This window comes from Sturnus vulgaris, chromosome 3 (genome assembly GCF_052056855.1).
Source record: "Sturnus vulgaris isolate bStuVul1 chromosome 3, bStuVul1.hap1, whole genome shotgun sequence".
Classification (NCBI taxonomy): domain Eukaryota; kingdom Metazoa; phylum Chordata; class Aves; order Passeriformes; family Sturnidae; genus Sturnus; species Sturnus vulgaris.
Window position 1 is genome coordinate 114,066,835 of NC_142245.1, and position 19,911 is coordinate 114,086,745.

The window sequence follows — 19,911 nt, forward strand, 5'->3', positions numbered from 1 at the left end:
CTCAAAAAACCCTGGAATATTTCCAGAAAACCTTGGAATATTGTCACAAAACCATGGGATATCATCATGAATTCAGGGAATATCACAAAACCATGGAATATTTCCAGAAAACACTGAAATAAAACTTGGAATATTGTCACAAATTTATGGAATAACATCACAAAACCTTGGAATATTTCCACAAAACCATGGAATATTGTCATAAATGTATGGAATATCATGGTAAAACCTTGGAATATTTCCACAAAACCATGGAATATTGTCATAAATGTATGGAATATCATGGTAAAACATTGGAATTATTTCCACAACCCCCTGGAATTTCCTGTCTGGGAGGGCCCCGGGAGGCTCCAGGTGCAAATCCCGTGGGAAAAACCCCGGGAAGAATTCCCAACAAAATTCCAAGGGAACAGGAAAAGAAACAAACTTCCATTAACAAACCCCTGAGACCCCAATTAACTTAAATCCCAAAAAAAAAAAAAAAAAAAACACCCAGGAAAACCAAGGAATTCCAGGGGGAATCCTGGCAGAATTCCAGGATTTCCAGTGGAACGCAGCAACTGCAGGAGAGGGGGATTCCCAAGGGAATGAGGGATTTAGGGAAGGATTCCCAAAGAAAGGGAAGAATTCCCAAGGGAATGAGGGATTTGGAAGGGAAGGGATTTAGGGAAGGATTCCCAAGGGAATGAGGGATTTTTCTGAGAGCTCAGAATTCCCAAGGAAGGGAAAGATTCCAGGAAGGGAAGGATTCCCAAAGAAAAGAAGGGAATGAAAGATTCCCAAGAGAAGGGAAGGATTCCCAAGGGAAGGGATTTAAGGAAGGATTCCCAAAGAAAGGAAGGGATTTAGGAAGGGAAGGGATTTGGGGAATTGAAGGGATTTTGGGAAGGGATTTAAGGAAGGATTCCCAAAGGAATGAAGGATTCCTGTGGGAGCTGAAGATTCCCAAGGAAGGAAAGGAAAGGTTCCCAAAAAACAAGGAAGGGAATGAAAGATTCCCAAGGGAATGGAGAATTCCTGTGGGAGCTCAGGATTCCCAAAGAAGGAAAGGATTCCCAAGGGAAAGAAAGATTTGGAAGGGATTTAAGGAAGAATTGCCAAGGGGGGGGGAAAGGAAAGAATTCCCAAAGGAAAGCAGGGAATTAGGGATTCCCAAGGGAAGGGAAGGGATTTAGGGAAGGGATTCAGGGCAGGATTCCCACGGGAGCTCAGAATTCCCTCGGGATCTCAGCAGGACTCTCCTGGATCAATCCCAGCTTTTCCAACCCCTCAGGAACTCAGGCTGGGCTTGAGGACCCTGACCCTGATCCCAATGATCCCACTGATCCTGCTGATCCCAATCCTGATCCTGATGATCCCAATGATCCTGAATCTGCTGATCCCGATCCCAGTGATCCTGCTGATCCAGCAGATCCCTGGGCTCCCAGGGATCCCACTGATCCTGATCCTGCAGATCCCAATGATCCCAAGGATCCTGCAGATCCCAATGATCCTGATCCCCCTGATCCAGCAGCTCCCGGTGATCCCAATGATCCTGATCCCACTGATCCTGCAGATCCCACAGATCCCGGGGCTCCCACTGATCCTGCTGATCCCAATGATCCTGATCCCCCTGATCCAGCAGCTCCCACAGCTCCCAGTGATCCCGATCCTGCAGATCCCGGGGCTCCCAGGGATCCTGCTGATCCTGATCCCACAGATTCCGGAGATCCCAATGATCCTGCTGATCCCAATGATCCTGATCCAGCAGCTCCCGGTGATCCAGATGATCCCAATGATCCCGATCCCGCAGCTCCCAGGGATCCCGCTGATCCTGATCCCACAGATCCCACTGATCCTGCTGATCCCAATGATCCTGATCCTGCAGATCCCGGGGCTCCCATAGATCCTGGGGCTCCCAGGGATCCTGATGATCCCGATTCAGCAGATCCCGGGGATCCCAATGATCCTGATCCCACGGATCCCATGGATCCCGCTGATCCCGATCCAGCAGATCCCGAGGCTCCCACAGATCCTGGGGCTCCCAGTGACCCTGCTGATCCCGATCCAGCAGATCCCGGGGATCCCAATGATCCTGATCCCACGGATCCCACTGATCCCGCTGATCCCAATGATCCCGATCCCGGGGTTCCCGGGGCTCCGGGGGGCAGGGGGCTGTAGACCAGGAAGTCGGCGCGGCCGCAGTACCGGGCAGCGAAGGCTCTCCCGTCCGGAGTGGGGTCGGAAAAGGCCAAATCCCGGGAATTCAGAACCGCCCCGAACACGAACGTGCGCCTGGAGCCGGGGAAAAAAAAGGGGATTAGGAACACAGATCCTGGCCCCAGGAGAAATGGGAATGGGCTTGGGGAAAAGCAGGAATGGTTGGGGCTGGAATTCCTGCTTTTTCATTGGAATTTGGGAGTTTTTTTGGTGAAATCTGGGATTTTTTGGGGTAAAATTTGGAATATTTTTAGTTCAAATCCAGGATATTTTCATTACTATTCCCATTGTTCATTCCCGGGGCTCATTCCTGGTGACCCCCTGCCCATATCCCGGTGTTATTCCCTTGTTCCCATTGTTCATTCCCGGTGTTATTCCCAGTGTTCATTCCCACTGTTCATTCCCCATTCCTACTGTTCATGCCCATTGTTCATTCCCTGTGTGTCATTCCCACTGTGTCATTCCCAGTATCATTCCTGGTGTCAGCTATTCCCACTGTCATTCCCACCGTGTCAGCCATTCCCATTGTCCATTCCCACCGTGTCAGCCATTCCCCGTGTGTCAGTCATTCCTGATGTGTGTCATTCCTGTTGTTCATTCCTGCTCTGTCAGCCATTCCCACTGTTCATTCCCAGTCATTCCCAGTGTGTGTCAGTCATTCCCATTGTCCATTCCCGCTGTCAGTCATTCCCGCTGTCAGTCATTCCCATTGTTCATTCCCAGTGTGTGTCAGTCATTCCCATTGTTCATTCCCGCTGTGTCAGCCATTCCCACTGTTCATTCCCAGTCATTCCCAGTGTGTGTCAGCCATTCCCACTGTCATTCCCAGTGTGTGTCAGTCATTCCCATTGTTCATTCCCGCTGTCAGCCATTCCCATTGTTCATTCCCACTGTGTCAGCCATTCCCATTGTCCATTCCCGCTGTCAGTCATTCCCATTGTTCATTCCCAGTGTGTGTCAGCCATTCCCATTGTTCATTCCCAGTGTGTGTCAGCCGTTCCCATTGTTCATTCCCATTGTTCATTCCCGCTGTCAGTCATTCCCGCTGTCAGCCATTCCCATTGTTCATTCCCGCTGTTTGTCAGCCATTCCCACTGTGTCAGCAATTCCCACTGTTCATTCCCAGTCATTCCCAGTGTGTGTCAGCCATTCCCATTGTCCATTCCCACTGTCAGTCATTCCCGCTGTGTCAGCCATTCCCACTGTTCATTCCCAGTCATTCCCAGTGTGTGTCAGTCATTCCCAGTGTGTGTCAGTCATTCCCATTGTTCATTCCCGCTGTGTCATTCCCACTGTTCATTCCCGCTGTGTCAGCCACTCCCATTGTTCATTCCCACTGTTCATTCCCAGTCATTCCCAGTGTGTGTCAGCCATTCCCACTGTCATTCCCAGTGTGTGTCAGTCATTCCCGCTGTGTCAGCCATTCCCACTGTTCATTCCCAGTGTGTGTCAGTCATTCCCAGTGTGTGTCAGCCATTCCCACTGTCATTCCCAGTGTGTGTCAGCCATTCCCACTGTTCATTCCCAGTCATTCCCAGTGTGTGTCAGTCATTCCCAGTGTGTGTCAGCCATTCCTGCTGTCATTCCCAGTGTGTGTCAGTCGTTCCCGCTGTGTGTCAGCCATTCCCATTGTTCATTCCCAGTGTTCATTCCCGCTGTGTCATTCCCGCCGTGCCGGGTTCCCACCGGAGCGTGTCCACCATCCTGCGGGCGATGCGGCGCCGCCGCCGCGATCCCAGCACCCAGATGCGGCTGATGCCGCACACGGCCGGCTCCGCCTCCAGGGAACAGCGCCACGCCCGGGAATGCTGGGAATGCTGGGAAGAGTCCGGGAACGGCGCCGAGCCCGGCTCCGGAAGCACCCGGAACGCCTGAGGGAATGAACGGGAAATTGGGAATGGGAATTGGGAATGGGAATTGGGAAATTGGGAATGGGAATTGAGAAACTGGGAATGGGGATGGGAAATTGAGAAATTGGGAATGGGAATAATGGGAATGGGAATAATGGGAAATTGGGAATGAGAATTGGGAAATTGGGAATTAAGATTAGGATTGGGATTAGGATTAAGATAAGGGTTGGGATTAGGACTGGGATTGGGATTAGAATTAAGATTGGGATTAAGAAAAAGACTGGGATTAGGATTAGGGTTGGGATTGGAATTAGGATTAGGAATTAGGGTTGGGATTAAGATTAGGATTGGGATTAGGATTGGGATTAGGAATAGAGTTGGGATTAAGATTGGGATTAAAATTGGGATTAGGATTGGGATTAGGGTTGAGACAGGGATAAAGATTGGGATTGGGATTAGGATTAAAATAAATATCGGATTGGGATTAAGATTGGGAATGGGATTGGGATTAGGATTGGGATTATTAGGATTGAGATTAGGATTTGGATTAGGGATTAGGGTTGGGATTAAGATTAGGATTGGGATTAGGATTAAGATTAGGTTTGGGATTAGAATTAGGATTGGGATTAGGATTAGGGATTAGGGTTGGGATTAAGATTAGGATTAGGAATAGGATTGGGGATTAGGATTGGGATTAAGATTGGGATTGGGATTAAGATTGGGAATAGGATTGGGATTAGGGTTGAGACAGGGATAAAGATTGGGATTGGGATAAGGATTAAAATAAATAGTGGGATTGGGATTAAGATTGGGAATAGGATTGGGATTAGGGATTAGGGTTGGGGCTCCAGGCAGGGACATCCCAGGATTCTCTGGGAATTCCTTTCCAGCTCCCCAGGAATCACCCATCAACCAGTAAACCATTAATCAATTAATCCACCACTAGTTAATCACTAATTAACCAATCAGTATCCCATCAGCAATTTATCACCAACTACTCATTAATCAGTAATTAATTGCTAATCGCTAATTGATCTTTTACTAACTAATCAAGCACTAATTAATCCCAAATCCATCACGAATCACCCATTACCCAATCACAAGTTAATGAATTACTAATAATTGTTAGTAGTTACTAATTGTAGCTGTTATTAATTAATTAGCCAGCTATCAGTCACTAATAGGCGGCTGATCAGAGGCTAATTAATGGCTAATTAGCGGTTAATGAACGAGTGCTGACCTGGCTGATGCTCTGTGCCACCAGGCAGCCGAGGACGCTGCCGGCGCCCACGAACAGGTAAACGTGGGATTGCTCCGGGAAAATCCGGGAATGGGGCCGGGAATGGGGCCGGGAACGGGGCCGGGACGGCTCCGGGCAGCGCGGGGACCCCGCCGGGAATCCCAGCTCGGAATCCACCAGAGCCAGAACCTCCTGTGCCTGCGGGAACAACCGGGATTAACAGGGAATTATGGGATTAACAGCGGGGATTAACGGGGAATAACAACTGGGATTAATGGGAAAAAATGGGAGTAACAATGGGGATTAACAACAGGAATTAACGGGGAAAATGGGAAATAACAACGGGGATTAACAGGGGAAAATGGGAATTGTTAATGGGAATTGATGGGGAAAATGGGATTAACAATGGGAAATAACGGGGATTAACAACAGGGATTATTGGGGAATAACGGGATTAACAGCGGGGATTAACAACGGGGAATAATGGGAAATAACAACTGGGATTAATGGGGAAAAATGGGATTAACAACGGCAATTAACGGGGAAAAATGAGAATTGTTAATAGGAATTCACGGGAACAACGGGAATTAACAGGGATTAACAACGGGGAATAACAATGGGAATTAATGGGGAAAATGGGAAATGACAATTGGGATTAACAGGGAAAAATGGGATTAACGGTGGGAATTAACAGGGATTAACAACGGGAATTAATAGGGAAAAATGGGAATTGTTAACGGGAATTCATGGGAACAATGGGAATTGATGGGGAAAATGGGATTAACAATGAGAATTAATGGGGATTAACAACGGGAATTATCGGGGAATAATGGGATTAACAACGGGGATTAACGGGGAAAACTGGGAAATAACAGCGGGGATTAACGGGGAATAATGGGAATTGTTAATGGGAATCATGGGAATTCCTGGGAAAATGGGAATCATGGGATCACAGGGGAAAAATGGCAATCACAGGAATTCCAAGGAAAAACGGGATTGGCCCCAGGAACTCCTGGGAAACTGGGATGGGCACTGGGAATTTCTGGGAAAATGGGACTCATTCCCAAAAAAAAGGCTGGGTTTGCACAGGGAATCAGGATTTAGGGATTGGGGTGGGATGGGAATCTGGGATCGGATCCCACTGGGATTTGGGATTTAGGGGTCAGATCCCATTGGGATTTAGGGATTGGGATTGGAATAAGGGATCAGATCCTGCTGGGATTTGGGATTTAGGGAGCAGCTTCCCTCAGGATTTCGGGGTCAGATCCCACTGGGATTTGGGGACTGGGGTGGGATTTGGGGCTCGGATCCCATTCCCAAAGGCAATCCCAAGGAATTCCCGGTACCTTCCCGATGGCGTAGTTGGGGTCCCCGGGCAGGATCAGGACGATTTTGCCATCCCAGAATTCCCCCACCACGCGCTCCTTCTTCCAGCCCTGCCGGAAAATCCCAACAAAACCCTCAGCAGTGGGGGATCCCAAAATTCCAGGACTGGGGCGGATCACAGGATTGGAGGATCCTGAGATTCTGGGATTGGGGGGGATCCTGGAATTCCAGGACTGGGGATTCCCAGGATCCCGAGACTGGGGGGATGCTGGGATTAGGAAAATCTCAGGATTTGAGGATTCAAGGTTTGGGGGATCCTGGGATTCCAGGATTGGAGGATCCCAGAATTCCAGGACTGGGGGATCACAGGATTGGAAGATCCCAGGATTGGGGAATTCTGGGATTCTGGGATTGAGGGATCCTGGGATTCCAGAATTGGGGGATCCTGGGATTCCAGGACTGGAGAATCCTGGGATTATGGAATTAGAGGATCCCAGAATTCCAGGACTGGGGGATCCAAGGATTCCAGGATCCTGGGATTCCAGGATCTGCTGGAACAGGAATTGTTCTGGATTTTGGGAATGGGATCAATCCCAGCTGTTCCTGGAGAGCACAGCCAGGCTGGAATGGTCCCAGTTCCCTCTGGATACCAAATCTCAGCTGGATTGGGAATCTGGGAGATTCCTGACTGGAAAATCCTCGGGAATCCATGGAATTCAGCCATTCCCAGCCCTGCTCCGAGTGCCCAGAGCCACATCCAGAGGGACTGGAATTCCCCCAGGAATGGGAATTGCATGGCTGCAGCAATTCCAGGAGGGAACCCCAGGATGGAATTCCAGAGAGGAATCCTGGGCAGGAATTTTTCATTCCTGACATTCCCAACATGCCCCTCTTCCCAGAATTCCAACCATTCCCTGTCCATTCCCACCAGTCCCAGAATTCCCAATCCATTCCCAGAATTCCCTGTCCATTCCTTTTCCATTCCCAGCCCGTTCCCAATCCATTCCCTTTCTATTCCCACCATTCCCAGCCCATTCTCACCATTCCCTTTCCATTCCTATCATTCCCAGCCCATTTCCAGAATTCCCAATCCATTCCCAGAATTCCCAGCATTCCCAGTTCCATTCCCAATCCATTCCCAGCCCATTCCCATCACTCCCATAATTTCCAATCCATTCCCACCATTCCTAGTTCCATTCCCAATCCATTCCCAGTTCCATTCCCATCATTCCCACTCCATCCCCACCATTTCCAATCCATTCCCGGTTCCATTCCCATCATTCCAAATCCATTCCCATCATATTCCCAATCCATTCCCAGTTCCATTCCCATCATTCCCAGTTCCATTCCCATCATATTCCCAATCCATTCCCAGTTCCATTCCCATCATTCCAAATCCATTCCCACCATTCCCAATCCATTCCCATCGTTCCCAGTTCCATTCCCAATCCATTCCCAGTTCCATTCCCACCATTCCCAATCCATTCCCATCGTTCCCAGTTCCATTCCCATCGTTCCCAGTTCCATTCCCAGTTCCATTCCCATCATTCCAAATCCATTCCCACCATTCCCAATCCATTCCCACCACTCCCAGTTCCATTCCCATCACTCCCAGTTCCATTCCCATCATTCCAAATCCATTCCCACCATTTCCAGTTCCATTCCCACCGTTCCCAGTTCCATTCCCATCACTCCCAGTTCCATTCCCAGTTTCATTCCCACCATTCCCAGTTCCATTCCCAGCATTCCCATCTCACCGGGTAGGCGAGGCCCTGCTGCAGTCTCCGGTGGTGCCGGAGGTGCTGGATCCGATCCTCGGGAATTCCGGGATCGTAGAGCATCCCGCAGGATCCGCACTGCAGCGCCCCCAGCTGCCGCTGCCCCGCGTCCTGCCCGCCAAAACCGCAATTCCGGGAAAAAGTTGGGAGTGAGGGCAGGGAATTCCGGGGAAAAGTTGGGAATGAGGGCAGGGAATTCCGGGGAAAAAGTTGGGAATGAGGGCAGGGAATTCCGGGAAAAAAGTTGGGAATGAGGGCAGGGAATTCCGGGGAAAAAGTTGGGAATGAGGGCAGGGAATTCCGGGGAAAAAGTTGGGAATGAGGGCAGGGAATTCCGGGGAAAAAGTTGGGAATGAGGGCAGGGAATTCCGGGGAAAAAGTTGGGAATGAGGGCAGGGAATTCCGGGGAAAAGTTGGGAATGAGGGCAGGGAATTCCGGGGAAAAAGTTGGGAATGAGGGCAGGGAATTCCGGGGAAAAAGCCGGGAATGAGGGCAGGGAATTCCGGGGAAAAAGCCGGGAATGAGGGCAGGGAATTCCGGGGAAAAAGCCGGGAATGAGGGCAGGGAATTCCGGGGAAAAAGCCGGGAATGAGGGCAGGGAATTCCGGGGAAAAAGCCGGGAATGAGGGCAGGGAATTCCGGGGAAAAAGCCGGGAATGAGGGCAGGGAATTCCGGGGAAAAAGCCGGGAATGAGGGCAGGGAATTCCGGGGAAAAAGTTGGGAATGAGGGCAGGGAATCCTGGGAAAAGCTGGGAATGCAGAAAGGGAATTCCAGGAAAAGCTCAGGAATGCAGGGAGGGAATTCTGGGAATGTCAGGAATATGGGGTGGAAATTCCAGGAAAAGTTTGGGAATGTGGGGAGGGAATCCCAGAGAATGGTGGGAATGAGGACAGGGAATTCCAGGGAAAGTTTGGGAATGTGAAAAGGGAATCCTGGGAATGAGGGCAGGGAATTCCAGGGAATGATGGGAATATCAAAAGGGAATCCTGGGAATATTGGGAATATGGGAATGGAATTCCAGGGAAAGCTCAGGAATGAAGGAAGAGAATTCAGGGAAAAGTCAGGAATGTGGGGATGGAATCCCAGGAAAAGGTTGGGAATGATGTGAGAGAATTCCAGGGAAAACTTAGGAATGAAAGAATTCCAGGAAAAGTTGAGTATGAGGGGAGGGAATTCTGGGAAAAGCTTGGGAATACAGGAAGGGAATTCCAGGAAAAGGTGGGAATGTGGAGAGAGAAAGGGGGAGAAGGGACGGGAATGTGGGATTTGGGGAATGTGGGATTTGGGGAAAGGAAGGGATTTAGGGATGGGGATCTGGGAAGAAAATCCAGGATGGGAATTTGGGATTTCAGGAAGGGTTTGGAGCCCCAGGAACGGCCCCACATTCCAGGATTTCAGGGCTTGGGATGTGATCAGGGATTTGGGATTTTGGGAATTTCCCCCCCCCCCCCCCAGGGATCCAAGACCTGGGAATGATCCCAAAAAACTGGGAGTGATCCCAAAATTCCCAATTCCCACTCCACACCTCCCAAATCCCTTGGATTGTCCCTCCCAGGGTCATTCCCAGGGAATTCCCAAATTCCCAGGGAACATTGGGAATCTCACAATGATCATCTGATCCCGGGAATGCTGAGAGGATTCCTTGGATTTCCTGGGAGCTTTTCCAGAGGGGCCGATGGCAAAGGGAGCTGGGAGCTCCTCCAGGGGCCTGGAAAACACAGGGAAGTGGGAAAAAAGTGGGAAAAAAAAATTGGGAAAAAATTGGGGAAAAAAAATGGGAAAAAAAAAGTGGGGAAAGCAATTGAAAAAGCAAAGGAGAAAGTGGGAAAAAAAAACAGGAAAAAAACCCAGGGGATAAAAACAGGAAAAAAACAGGAGAAAATTGGGAAAAGCTGAGTAAAAACAGGGAAAAAGTGGGGGAAAAAACCATGGAAAAGTGGGAAAAACGGGGAAATACTGGGAAAAACAGGAATAGCAGGGAAAAAGTGGGAAAAATGGGAAAAGCATGGAAAAACAGGGAAAAAGTAGGGGAAAAAACAGGGGAAAAGCAGGGAAAGTAGAGAAAAGAGAGAAAAGTGGGAAAAAACAGGGAAAAATCGGGAAAATCAAGGGAAAAGGTAAAACAAAAAAAACAGGAGAAAGTGGGAAAAGCTGGGAAAAAATCTGGGAAAAGCAGGAAAAAGTAGAAAAGTGGGAAAATTGGGAAAGACATGGAAAACTGGAAAAACCTGGGAAAAACACAGGAAAAATGGGGGGAAAAGAGGGAAACACCAGGTGGGAAAATTGGGAAAAGCAGGGAAAAACCAGGGAAAAACAGGAAAAGCAGAGAAAAGAGGGAAAAACTGGGAATAGCAGGGAAAAACTGGGGAAAAAGGGGGGAAAGGATGGGAAAAAGCAGGAAAGCAAAGGAAAAGGCAGAAAAAAATGGGAGAAAGGGGGGAAAGCTGGGGAAAACAGGGAAAAGGTGGAAAAAATTGCAAAAAAGTGGGGAAAAAACAGGGAAAAAGAGGGAAAAAGCAGGTGGGAAAATTAGGAAAAAATTGGGACATAGTGGGGAAAAAGTTGGAAAAAAACAGGGGGAAAAAGAACAGGAGAAAAGAAGGGATAAAGAAGGGAAAAAGGGGAAAAAAAACCAAAAGGAAATGTGGGGAAAAGTGGTGAAAAAAAAATGGGAAAAACCAGGGAAAAAGAAGGGAAAAAACAGGTGGGAAAGTGGGAAAAAAAAAAAAGGGAAAATATGGGAGCAAGAGGGGAAAAACAGGGAAAAAAAGAAAAAACCAGGTGGGAATATTGGGAAAAGCAGGGAAAAAAAATGGGAAATGCAGAGGGAAAACTCCAGGAACAGCCATGATCAGATCCAGTGGAATTCCAGGATTTGGGAATTCTGGCAGCACGAGGGGAGGGAGGAATCCAGGATGGGAATTCCAGGATTTCCCCCCCTCTGGAAAAGCTGGAATGGGATCTCACCTCCTCCTGGTGGGAAGGAAGATCGGGAAGAGCCCGGCCGGGCACGGAGAGCCTGGAAAAATCCCAGAATTCTGAGCCTCAGGAAAAGTGGGAATGTGGAATTCCAGCCCCAAGATCCTGGGAATTCTCCATTCCTTTCAACTCCCCAGGTGTGGGATATCCAGGAAAAGAATTCCCAAGGTTTTTCCAACTTACCCAAGTCCTTCTTGGGGCCAGAATCCTGGGAATCCGGGCTGGGAGAGGGAGGAATTCCAGGGGATTCCTGCAGAGGGAAAGGAGGGATTTCAGGGAAAACGGGAAAACCTGGAATGCTGGGGGATCACCAGAGGGATTGGGGGTTTTCCAAGGATTTTCCAGCAGTTTTTCAGGAATTCTGGGTCTGCTCCAGCCCAGGGAGTGTCCAAGGAAAGCTTGGATCACCCTTTGGGATTTGGGAATGGGATGGAAAATTCATGGATCCCACACAGAGTATCCCAGAATTCCGGGATCCAGGACACTCAGGATCCATCCCCGAGGGATTTTTATGGAATTCAGGGATGGAAAAGGGAAGGGAGACCCTTCCTGGAGTCCTGGATTTCCAGGGAATTCCCTGGATCCCGAAATTCCTTCCCAGGGAAGGGCTGGAATTTGGGCCACGAGCCAGGAATGGCTGCCCTGACACTGGGAAGGAATTCCCAAGGAAAATCTGGGAATTTGGGAGCATTTGGCTCCAGCAGATCCCAAATTTCTCAGGCTGGGAGGAAGCAGAAAATCGGGAGAATGTGGAATTTGCTACAGGAAATCGGGAAAAATCCTTGGAATTCCCAAGGAATCCTCCAGGAATTCCCAAAGGAAAATCCCCCCCAAAAATCCAAAGGAAAATTCCACAGGAATCTCCCAGGAAAATTCCAAAGGAAAAATCCCAAAGGAAATTCTCCCAAGAATCCCAATGGAAAAATCCCACAGGAATTCCCCAAAGGAAAATTCCAAAGGAAACTCCCAGGAATTCCAAAGGAAAAATCCCAAGAGTTCCCAAGGAATCCTCCAAGAAACCCCCAGGAATTCCCAAGGAAAATTCCCCAAGAATTCCCACAGGAATCTCCCAGGAAAATTCCAAAGAAAAAAATCCCAAAGGAAATTCTCCCAAGAATCCCAATGGAAAAATCCCACAGGAATTCCCCAAAGGAAAATCCCAAAGGGATCCCCAGAAATTCCCAAGGCAAATCCCTCACGGAATTCCCACTGTCCATCCCTCAGAACCCTTCCCCAAGGCCAAAATTCCCAAGAATTCCTTGGAATTCTGCACTCACCTCCTTCCCCTCAGAATTCCCGGTGCTTTTCCTGGCAATTTCCTCCTGTCCCTCATTCCCACATTCCCGATTTTCCTTCTCCTCTTCCCGAGCTTTTCCCGAGTTTTCCTTCCCCTCCTCCAATCCCGACTTTTCCTCCTTTCCCGATTTTTCCGACGCCTTTTCCGGAAGATTCTTGGGATCGGCTCCGGGATCTGCCGAGGTTTTCCCGGAATTGGCTCCGGAGTTTCCGGGGTTTTTCCGGGATTTTTTCCGGCTCAGGAAAAAGGCGGAGCCCAGCGGGAGCCGCAGGGCCGGGCGCACCCCGGCGCTCAGCACCCGGAATTCCGGCCTCTTCTGGAGCAGGGAATTCTGGGAATTCCCGACGTTGGAATTCCGGGAATTCCCGACGTTCCCGACGTTGGAATTCCGGGAATTCCCGACGTTGAAATTCCCGACGCTTTTCCCCTTGGGAATCTCCTGCCGGGCCTTGGCGTTGGTTTTGCCTTTAGAGCTGCGATTCCTGCTGGGATTCCCAGAATTCCTGCTGGGATTCCTGCCGGGATTCCCAGAATTCTTGCCGGGATTCCCAGAATTCCCGCCGGGATTCCCAGAATTCCCATTTTTTCCCAGCACATTCCCATCCCCCAGCAGCTCCCGCAGCCGTTTCCTCTCCAGAGGATCCAGGTAAGTCCTTTTCCCATAAAAAGCCCCCACGGGAAGCTGGGAATTGTGGGATGCAGGTTGGGAATTCCCGGGAATTGCTGGATTTCCCTCTGGGATGTGCAGTCTCCGGGAAGGCGTGGATTTCCCGGGAAAAGTTTCCTTCTCCTGCTTTTCCTCCTCAGAGCTGGGAGACCACTGGATCTGGGAAGCCTGGAGCTTCCCCCGGGAATTCCAGCGGGAATTCTGGGATGGGGAGCCGGGAAAAGCTCGGAGTTGTTTGGACACCGGGGTCTGGAATTCCGAGCAGGAGCTGGGGGGAAAAAAAAAACCAAAAAAACAGGAATGAGGGATCAGATCCTGGAACAGAGGCTGGCCCAGGAATTCTTGGATCCAGGGATTTGTGATTCCAAGGAACCTTGAATCCAAGAATTCCTGATTGCAGGAATCCCTGAATCCAAGGATTTCTTCATCCTAGGATTCCAAATCCAAGGATTCTGGATTTCAGGAATCCCTGAATCCAATAATTCATTGATCCAAAGATTCCTAAATCCAGGGATTCCTGAATCCAAGGATTTCTTCATCCCAGGATTCCAAATCCAAGGGTTCCTGAATCCAAGGGTTCTTGATTACAGGAATTCCTGAATCCAGGGATTTCTTCACCTCAAAATTCCTGCATCCAAAGATTCCTGATTCCAGGAATTCCTGAATCCAGGGATTTCTTCATTCCCAAGAAACCAGGGCAGAGCTTTTCCCAGGGAATTCCATCCCAGATTTTGGGAATCTCACCCCAATCCCAATCCCAGAATTCCCCAGCCCAGCCCCAAACCCCTCTGGATTTTCCAGCCCAGAATTTCGGGAAGGGCCTGGAATATTCCAGGTTCCTGGATGGCCATTTTCCCTTTGGAATTCTGGAATCCCATGGAATTCCTGCTTGGATCCCTCTGGGATTGATTTCTGTGGGAATGCTGGGATGGAGGGGTGGGAAAAATCCATGGAATTGGAATCCATGGAATTCCTGAGGAAGGAGCCTGGCATGACCCCAATCCCAGGAAATTCCAGAGGGATGGAGGCTCCCAGGAATTCCAGGATCCAGGGAATTCTTGGAAGCTTTTCCAGAAGCTTGGGGGGGGGGGCTCCAGGAGAGCAGGAATTTGGGAAAAGGAGATTGGGAAAAAAGGAATTGGAGGGGGGGGAAAAAAAAGGGAATTTAAGGAAAAGGGAATTTGGGAAAAGGGGAATTGGGGAAAAAAAAAAGGGAATTCCTGGCTGGGCTGGAATTCCCAGAGAATCCCTGGGATGCCCCAGGAGGGATTTGGGATCAGGACTGGGATCAGGAATCCCGGATTTTGGGGGATTTTTTGGGAATGTCCCCTCTCACCTGTCGGGATCCCGGCTCCGTTTCCGGGGCGTCCCCGCGGCCGCTCCGCAGCTCCTGCAATTCCAGAGGGGGGGAAAAAAAGGAGAAAATTGGGAAGGGAAAGAGGGGAAAAGTGGGAATAAACCTTCCCATCCCAAGAACCCCATCCCAGAAATCCCACAAATCTCAAGCATTCCCGTTAAATTCCAGAAATCCCTCTTTTTTTTTTTTTTTTTTTCCCAGCCTTTTTAATCCCAGAAATTCCATTAATTCCCAGGAATTCCATTCCATCATCCCAGAAATCCCATTAATTCCATTCCAGAAATCCCATTAAATCCCATAAATCCCTTTTTTTTTTTTGCCTTTGAAATTTCAAATCCCATTAATTCCTAGAAACCTCATAAATTCCCAGTAATTCCATAAATCCCATTTTTTTTAACCTTTCAAATCCCAGAAACCACATTAAATCCCAGAAACCTCACAAATATCCAGCAATCCCAGAAATCCCATAAAATCCCAGTAATTCCATAAATACATTTTTTTAGCCTTTGAAATCCCATTTTTGGAGCTTTGGATTCTCAGAATTCCCAGAAATCCCATGAATTCCCAGCAATCCAAATAATTCCCAGGAATCCCAGAAATCCAATTTTTTAGCCTTTTAAATCCCAGAAATGCCATTATTTCCATCCTAGAAATCCCATTAATTCCCATTAAATTCCCTTTTTTTGCCTTTGAAATCCCAGAATTCCCATTAATTCCCAGAAATCCCATTAATCCCATCTCATTAATTCCCAGAAATCCCATTTTTGGAACTTTTCCATTCCCAGAATTCCCACTCCATCCCAGGATTTTCCCACCCGTAGGAATTTTTCCCAAACCAAACCCTAAAAAAAAATCCCAAACCCCAGAGGACAACCAACCACCACCAGCCAATAATTCATTAATTATTGGCAATTCATTAATTACCTCACTCATTAATTATTGGCAATTAACCCATCAAGATTCACTCACTAATTAATCCTGTGGGACCAGGGGGGTTCTGGGGGATCCCAAATTTTTGGGAGGATCCCCAAAACCCTTTTGGGGTTTTTTTTTTTTGTGTCCCAAATTTTTGGGGTCTCTCTGTGAGCCCCAAACCCTTTTTGGGGTTTTTATTTTTTTGGGTCCCAAATTTTTTTTTTTTTTTTTTTTTTTTTCTGGGCTCCCCAAATCTTTGGGATCAAGATTTTTGTGGGGTCCCCAAATCTTTGGGTGGGGTCCCCAAACCCTTTGGGGGGAATCCGTGGGGTCCTCGAGCTCCTGAGGGGTTTTTTGGGAGGTTCCCCAAATCTTTAGGGAGGGAATTCCAGGTTCCCAAACCCTTAGGGATGGAATTCTGGAGGATTCCCAAACTTTTTGGGAAGGAATTCTGGGGGGTCTTTTGAGGGGGTGTCCAACCCTCCCCCACCATCCCCTCAGGGCTCCCCAAACCCCAAAACTCTGCCTGGGGGATCCTGGCTCCCCTTCCCGGCCCCAAATTCCTGCCTGGAGACCCCTCAGAGCTCCCCCAAATCCCCTCAGAGCTCCCCCAAATCCCCTCAGAGCTCCCCCAGAGCCCCCTCAGAGCTCCCCAAACCCCAAAACTCTGCCTGGCTCCCCTTCCCGGCCCCAAATCCCTGCCTGGGCCCCCTCAGAGTTCCCCTAAATCCCTTCAGAGCCCCCTCAGAGCTCCTCAAAGAACCTTCAGATCTCTCAGAGCCCCCTGAGAGCTCCTCAGATCCCTCAGAGCCTCCTCAGAGCTCCCTCAAAGCCCCCCGGATCCCCTCAGAGCCCCTCAGTGCCGCTCCCCCAGACCCCTCCGAGCTCCCCACAGCTCCCTCAGATTCTCTCAGAGCTCCTCAGAGTTCCCTCCGAGCCTCTCAAATCCCCTGGGAGCCACTCAGAGCCCCCAGAGCTCCCTTCAGCGCTGCCTCAGAGCTCCACACAGCTCCCTCAGAGCTTCCCTCAGAGCTCCCTCAGATCCCCTCAGAGCTCCACACAGCTCCCCCAGAGCTCCCTCAGAGCTCCACACAGCTCCCCCAGAGCTCCACACAGCTCCCTCAGAGCTCCACACAGCTCCCCCAGAGCTCCACACAGCTCCCTCAGAGCTCCACACAGCTCCCTCAGAGCTCCCTCAGAGCTCCACACAGCTCCCCCAGAGCTCCCCCAGAGCTCCCTCAGATCCCCTCAGAGCTCCCTCAGAGCTCCACACAGCTCCCTCAGATCCCCTCAGAGCTCCACACAGCTCCCCCAGAGCTCCCCCAGAGCTCCACACAGCTCCCCCAGAGCTCCTCCAAATGCCCTCAAATCCCCCAAGGTCCCCCAGAGCCCCTCACAGCTCCCTCAGAGCCTCTCAAATCCCCTCAGATCCGTTCATTCAGGGTTTCCTCACGGCCCCTCAAAGCCCCCCGAGAACTCCACACATCGCCCTCAGAGCCCCCTCCGATCGCCCTAGAAAACCTCAGATCCCCTCAGAGCTCCTTACAGTTCCCTCAGAGCCCCCTGCCAGCTCCCCACATCCCCCTCAGAGCTCCCCCAAATCCCCTGAGCCCCTCAGAGCTCCCTCGGATCACCTCGAAACTCCCTCCGATCCCCTCAGAGCCTCTCAAATCCCCTCAAAGCCCCCTGAGAACTCTACACATCTCCCTCAGAGCTCCTTAAATCCCCTCAGAGCCCCCTGCGAGCTCCCCTAAATCCCCTCAGAGCCCTCTCAAAGCCCCCCAGATTCACCTCAGAGCTCCCTCAAATCTCCCCAGATCTCCTCCGAGCTCCCTCAGAACACATCAGATCTCCTTCAGAGCTCCTCGCAGTTCCCTCAGAGCCCCCTGAGAGTTCCTCACATCTCCCTCAGAGCTCCTCAGATCCCCTCAAGATCTCGGAGCCCCCTGCGAGCTCCTCAGAGCTCCCTCAAGATACCCCCAGAGCCCCCTCACATCTCCCTCAGAGCCTCTCAGATCCCACTCAAGATCCCTTCAGAGTTCCGCCACATCTCCCTCAGATCCGTTCACTCGGAGTTCCCTCAGAGCCCCTCACATCTCCCTCAGCCCCCTCAGAGCCCCCTCACCTGAGCGCCGCCTCCGCCATGGCTGCTTCCCGCCGTCAGCCGCGCGCCTTCGAACCGCCCGCGCTGCGCTTTTATTGGCTGAGCGCCACGTCAATCAACGCAACTCTCTTCCCATTGGTCGAGCAGCGCGCGGCTCCGCTTTGGACCCGCCCCTGCGGCCCTGCAGCCAATCAGCGAGAGCGCCTCTCCGCGCGGGCCCGCGGTTAGACTATAACTCCCAGCGTGCCTTGCGAGAACGGAGCGGCGCTCCGCCGTCCGGCGCGCGCGGGGGATGATGGGAGTTGTAGTCGCGCCGCCCCGGCGACCCCGGCGCGGGAGATCCTGAGGGGAGAGGCGGGAATGGGAGGAGTTGGGAGTTAATTAACGGGTAACGAGGCGCTAATTAAGCATTTTGGTGTTAATTAGGGCATGAGGGAGCTGCGCTGGGTGAGGACGCCTTCCACTATGGCAGGGTGCTCCGAGCCTGGCCTTAGGCACTGTCGTGGATAAGCGGCTAATGAGTGTTATAAATAACAAATAAATTATTGCTTTTTTCATTTATCTCTTAGTTTTTGCACCTTACTGTTAATCACAAAGATTTTAATATAATGCAAATTTGCACTTTTTTTTCGCTCTAGTATAGTCTGTCAGCTTATGTTTGTACCATATAGTTTACATAAATAAGTACGGCAAATATATTTGATATAGTTTGGCCATTGGCATAATGTTAAAATGGAAATTATGTGGTAATGAAATGCTTTTATTTGGTAACTAACTGAAATAACAATGTGAAATAGCTATGCTGGACTACCTTATCTGAATGATAACAGTGAAAAAAAAAAAAACCTGGAGAAAAACGAAGAAAAAAAAAATTACTGGCAACAGAAAAAATAAATTCGAGAAGAAATGAAATATATTGATTTAATCCACAGGACGACATACAGACAAGTCAAAGCTTAAAACTAAGCAGAAAAATCTAAATTCACAAAAATGTTTAAATTAATATGTATCAACGCTCACGAATATGCCCTAAGCCATATAATGCAAAAGCGTTTAATAATATTATTTTTAAGATAACGCTGCGGTTTTGGCAGATAACCAAACACCTCAACCTGGATGTTGTCGCTTTTTATCCTTTATTCAACTTTTTAAAAGTCTAAAGAGTGAACTTGGCTTTTTCACAAGGGGAAAAAAAACGGAAAAAGGGGAAAGGAAAGAGAAGGAAGGGGGAATGGGAAGGGACAAAATGGGGAAGAAGAGAAAAGGAAAAAAAGGGAAAAGGGGAAAGAAAAAAAGGGAAACAGCCGTGAGTGGATTTGAGGGAATTTTCCCCCATATTTATCCATCAAAAACCCAAAGGAATTCTCCTTTATGGAAATGGTTTGGTTCTCTGTTGCTAATTGATGCCTTGCCTGGGATGTTAATGAGGTTCTAATTGTTCCCGATTGTTCTAATGGCTCCTAATCGTCGTGGAACAAAGCCCGGAGTGAATTTGAATAAAACGTTTGGAAGTTTTCTCGTTCCCAACGCCTCAATTCTCCAAAATCGGAAAAGGTGGAGGGGGGGAGTTTCTGGTTTTTCCCGCAGTTTTAGTGGGAAAAGGAGAAAAAATGGGGAAAAGGGGAGGAAAGAGAGGAAAGGGATGGGGTGAAAAAAGGGAAAGGATCAAGGGAATGAGGGGAGAGAAGGAAAAGGGGGAAGGAAAAAAGGAAAGAGAAAAAAGGAGAAAGGAAAGGAAAAGAGTAGAGAGAGGGAATGGGGAAAAGGGGAAAGGGAGACAGCAAAGGAAAGAGGAGAAAAGAAAAAAAAAAAAAAAAAGAGGAAAGAAAAAGAAAAACGGGAAAGAAATCACCACTACACTGCGCATGCGCAGTTCTCTGTTCCTTAAGAGGCCACGGCCGCCCTGCGCATGCGCAGTGCTATTTTCCGTACGGTATCATGGCTGCCGTGCATTCCCAGTTCCCTTTGCCGTACGGCATCATGGCCGCCCCCTCCACACCCACTTCTATTGACCGTACATTCCCAGTTCCCTTTGCCGTACAGCATCATGGCCGCCCCCTCCACACCCACTTCTATTGACCGTACATTCCCAGTTCCCTTTGCCGTACAGCATCATGGCCGCCCCCATCACACGCAGTTCCATTGACTTTACATTCCCAGTTCCCTTTGCCGTACGGCATCATGGCCGCCCCCTAC

The 19,911-nt window shown here is 49.5% G+C and overlaps 1 protein-coding gene across 1 annotated transcript; it reads right to left on the minus strand.

The window, feature by feature from the left end:
* Positions 1-131: 131 nt before the first annotated feature.
* Positions 132-19,865, minus strand: ESCO2 (establishment of sister chromatid cohesion N-acetyltransferase 2). Its single transcript, XM_088162661.1, has 11 exons — positions 17,737-19,865; positions 14,676-14,729; positions 12,653-13,607; positions 11,559-11,625; positions 11,364-11,415; positions 10,002-10,104; positions 8,373-8,504; positions 6,636-6,725; positions 5,290-5,487; positions 3,886-4,070; positions 132-2,274 (listed from the first exon to the last, which is right to left on the minus strand). The coding sequence occupies exons 1-11, from the start codon at positions 17,754-17,756 to the stop codon at positions 1,278-1,280; spliced, it is 2,853 nt and encodes a 950-aa protein (XP_088018787.1). The 5' UTR covers positions 17,757-19,865; the 3' UTR covers positions 132-1,277.
* Positions 19,866-19,911: the final 46 nt, after the last annotated feature.

Bases quoted from the DNA above. Each gene is read 5' to 3' on its own strand.
- ESCO2 (XM_088162661.1), bottom strand. From the start codon at position 17,756: ATGGCGGAGGCGGCGCTCAG. The intron at 13,608-14,675 runs GTGAGAGGGGAC...TTTTCCCCCCAG, and splicing joins CGGAGCCGGGATCCCGACAG to CTCCTGCTCGGAATTCCAGA. The intron at 11,416-11,558 runs GTAAGTTGGAAA...GGATTTTTCCAG, and splicing joins TGGCCCCAAGAAGGACTTGG to GCTCTCCGTGCCCGGCCGGG.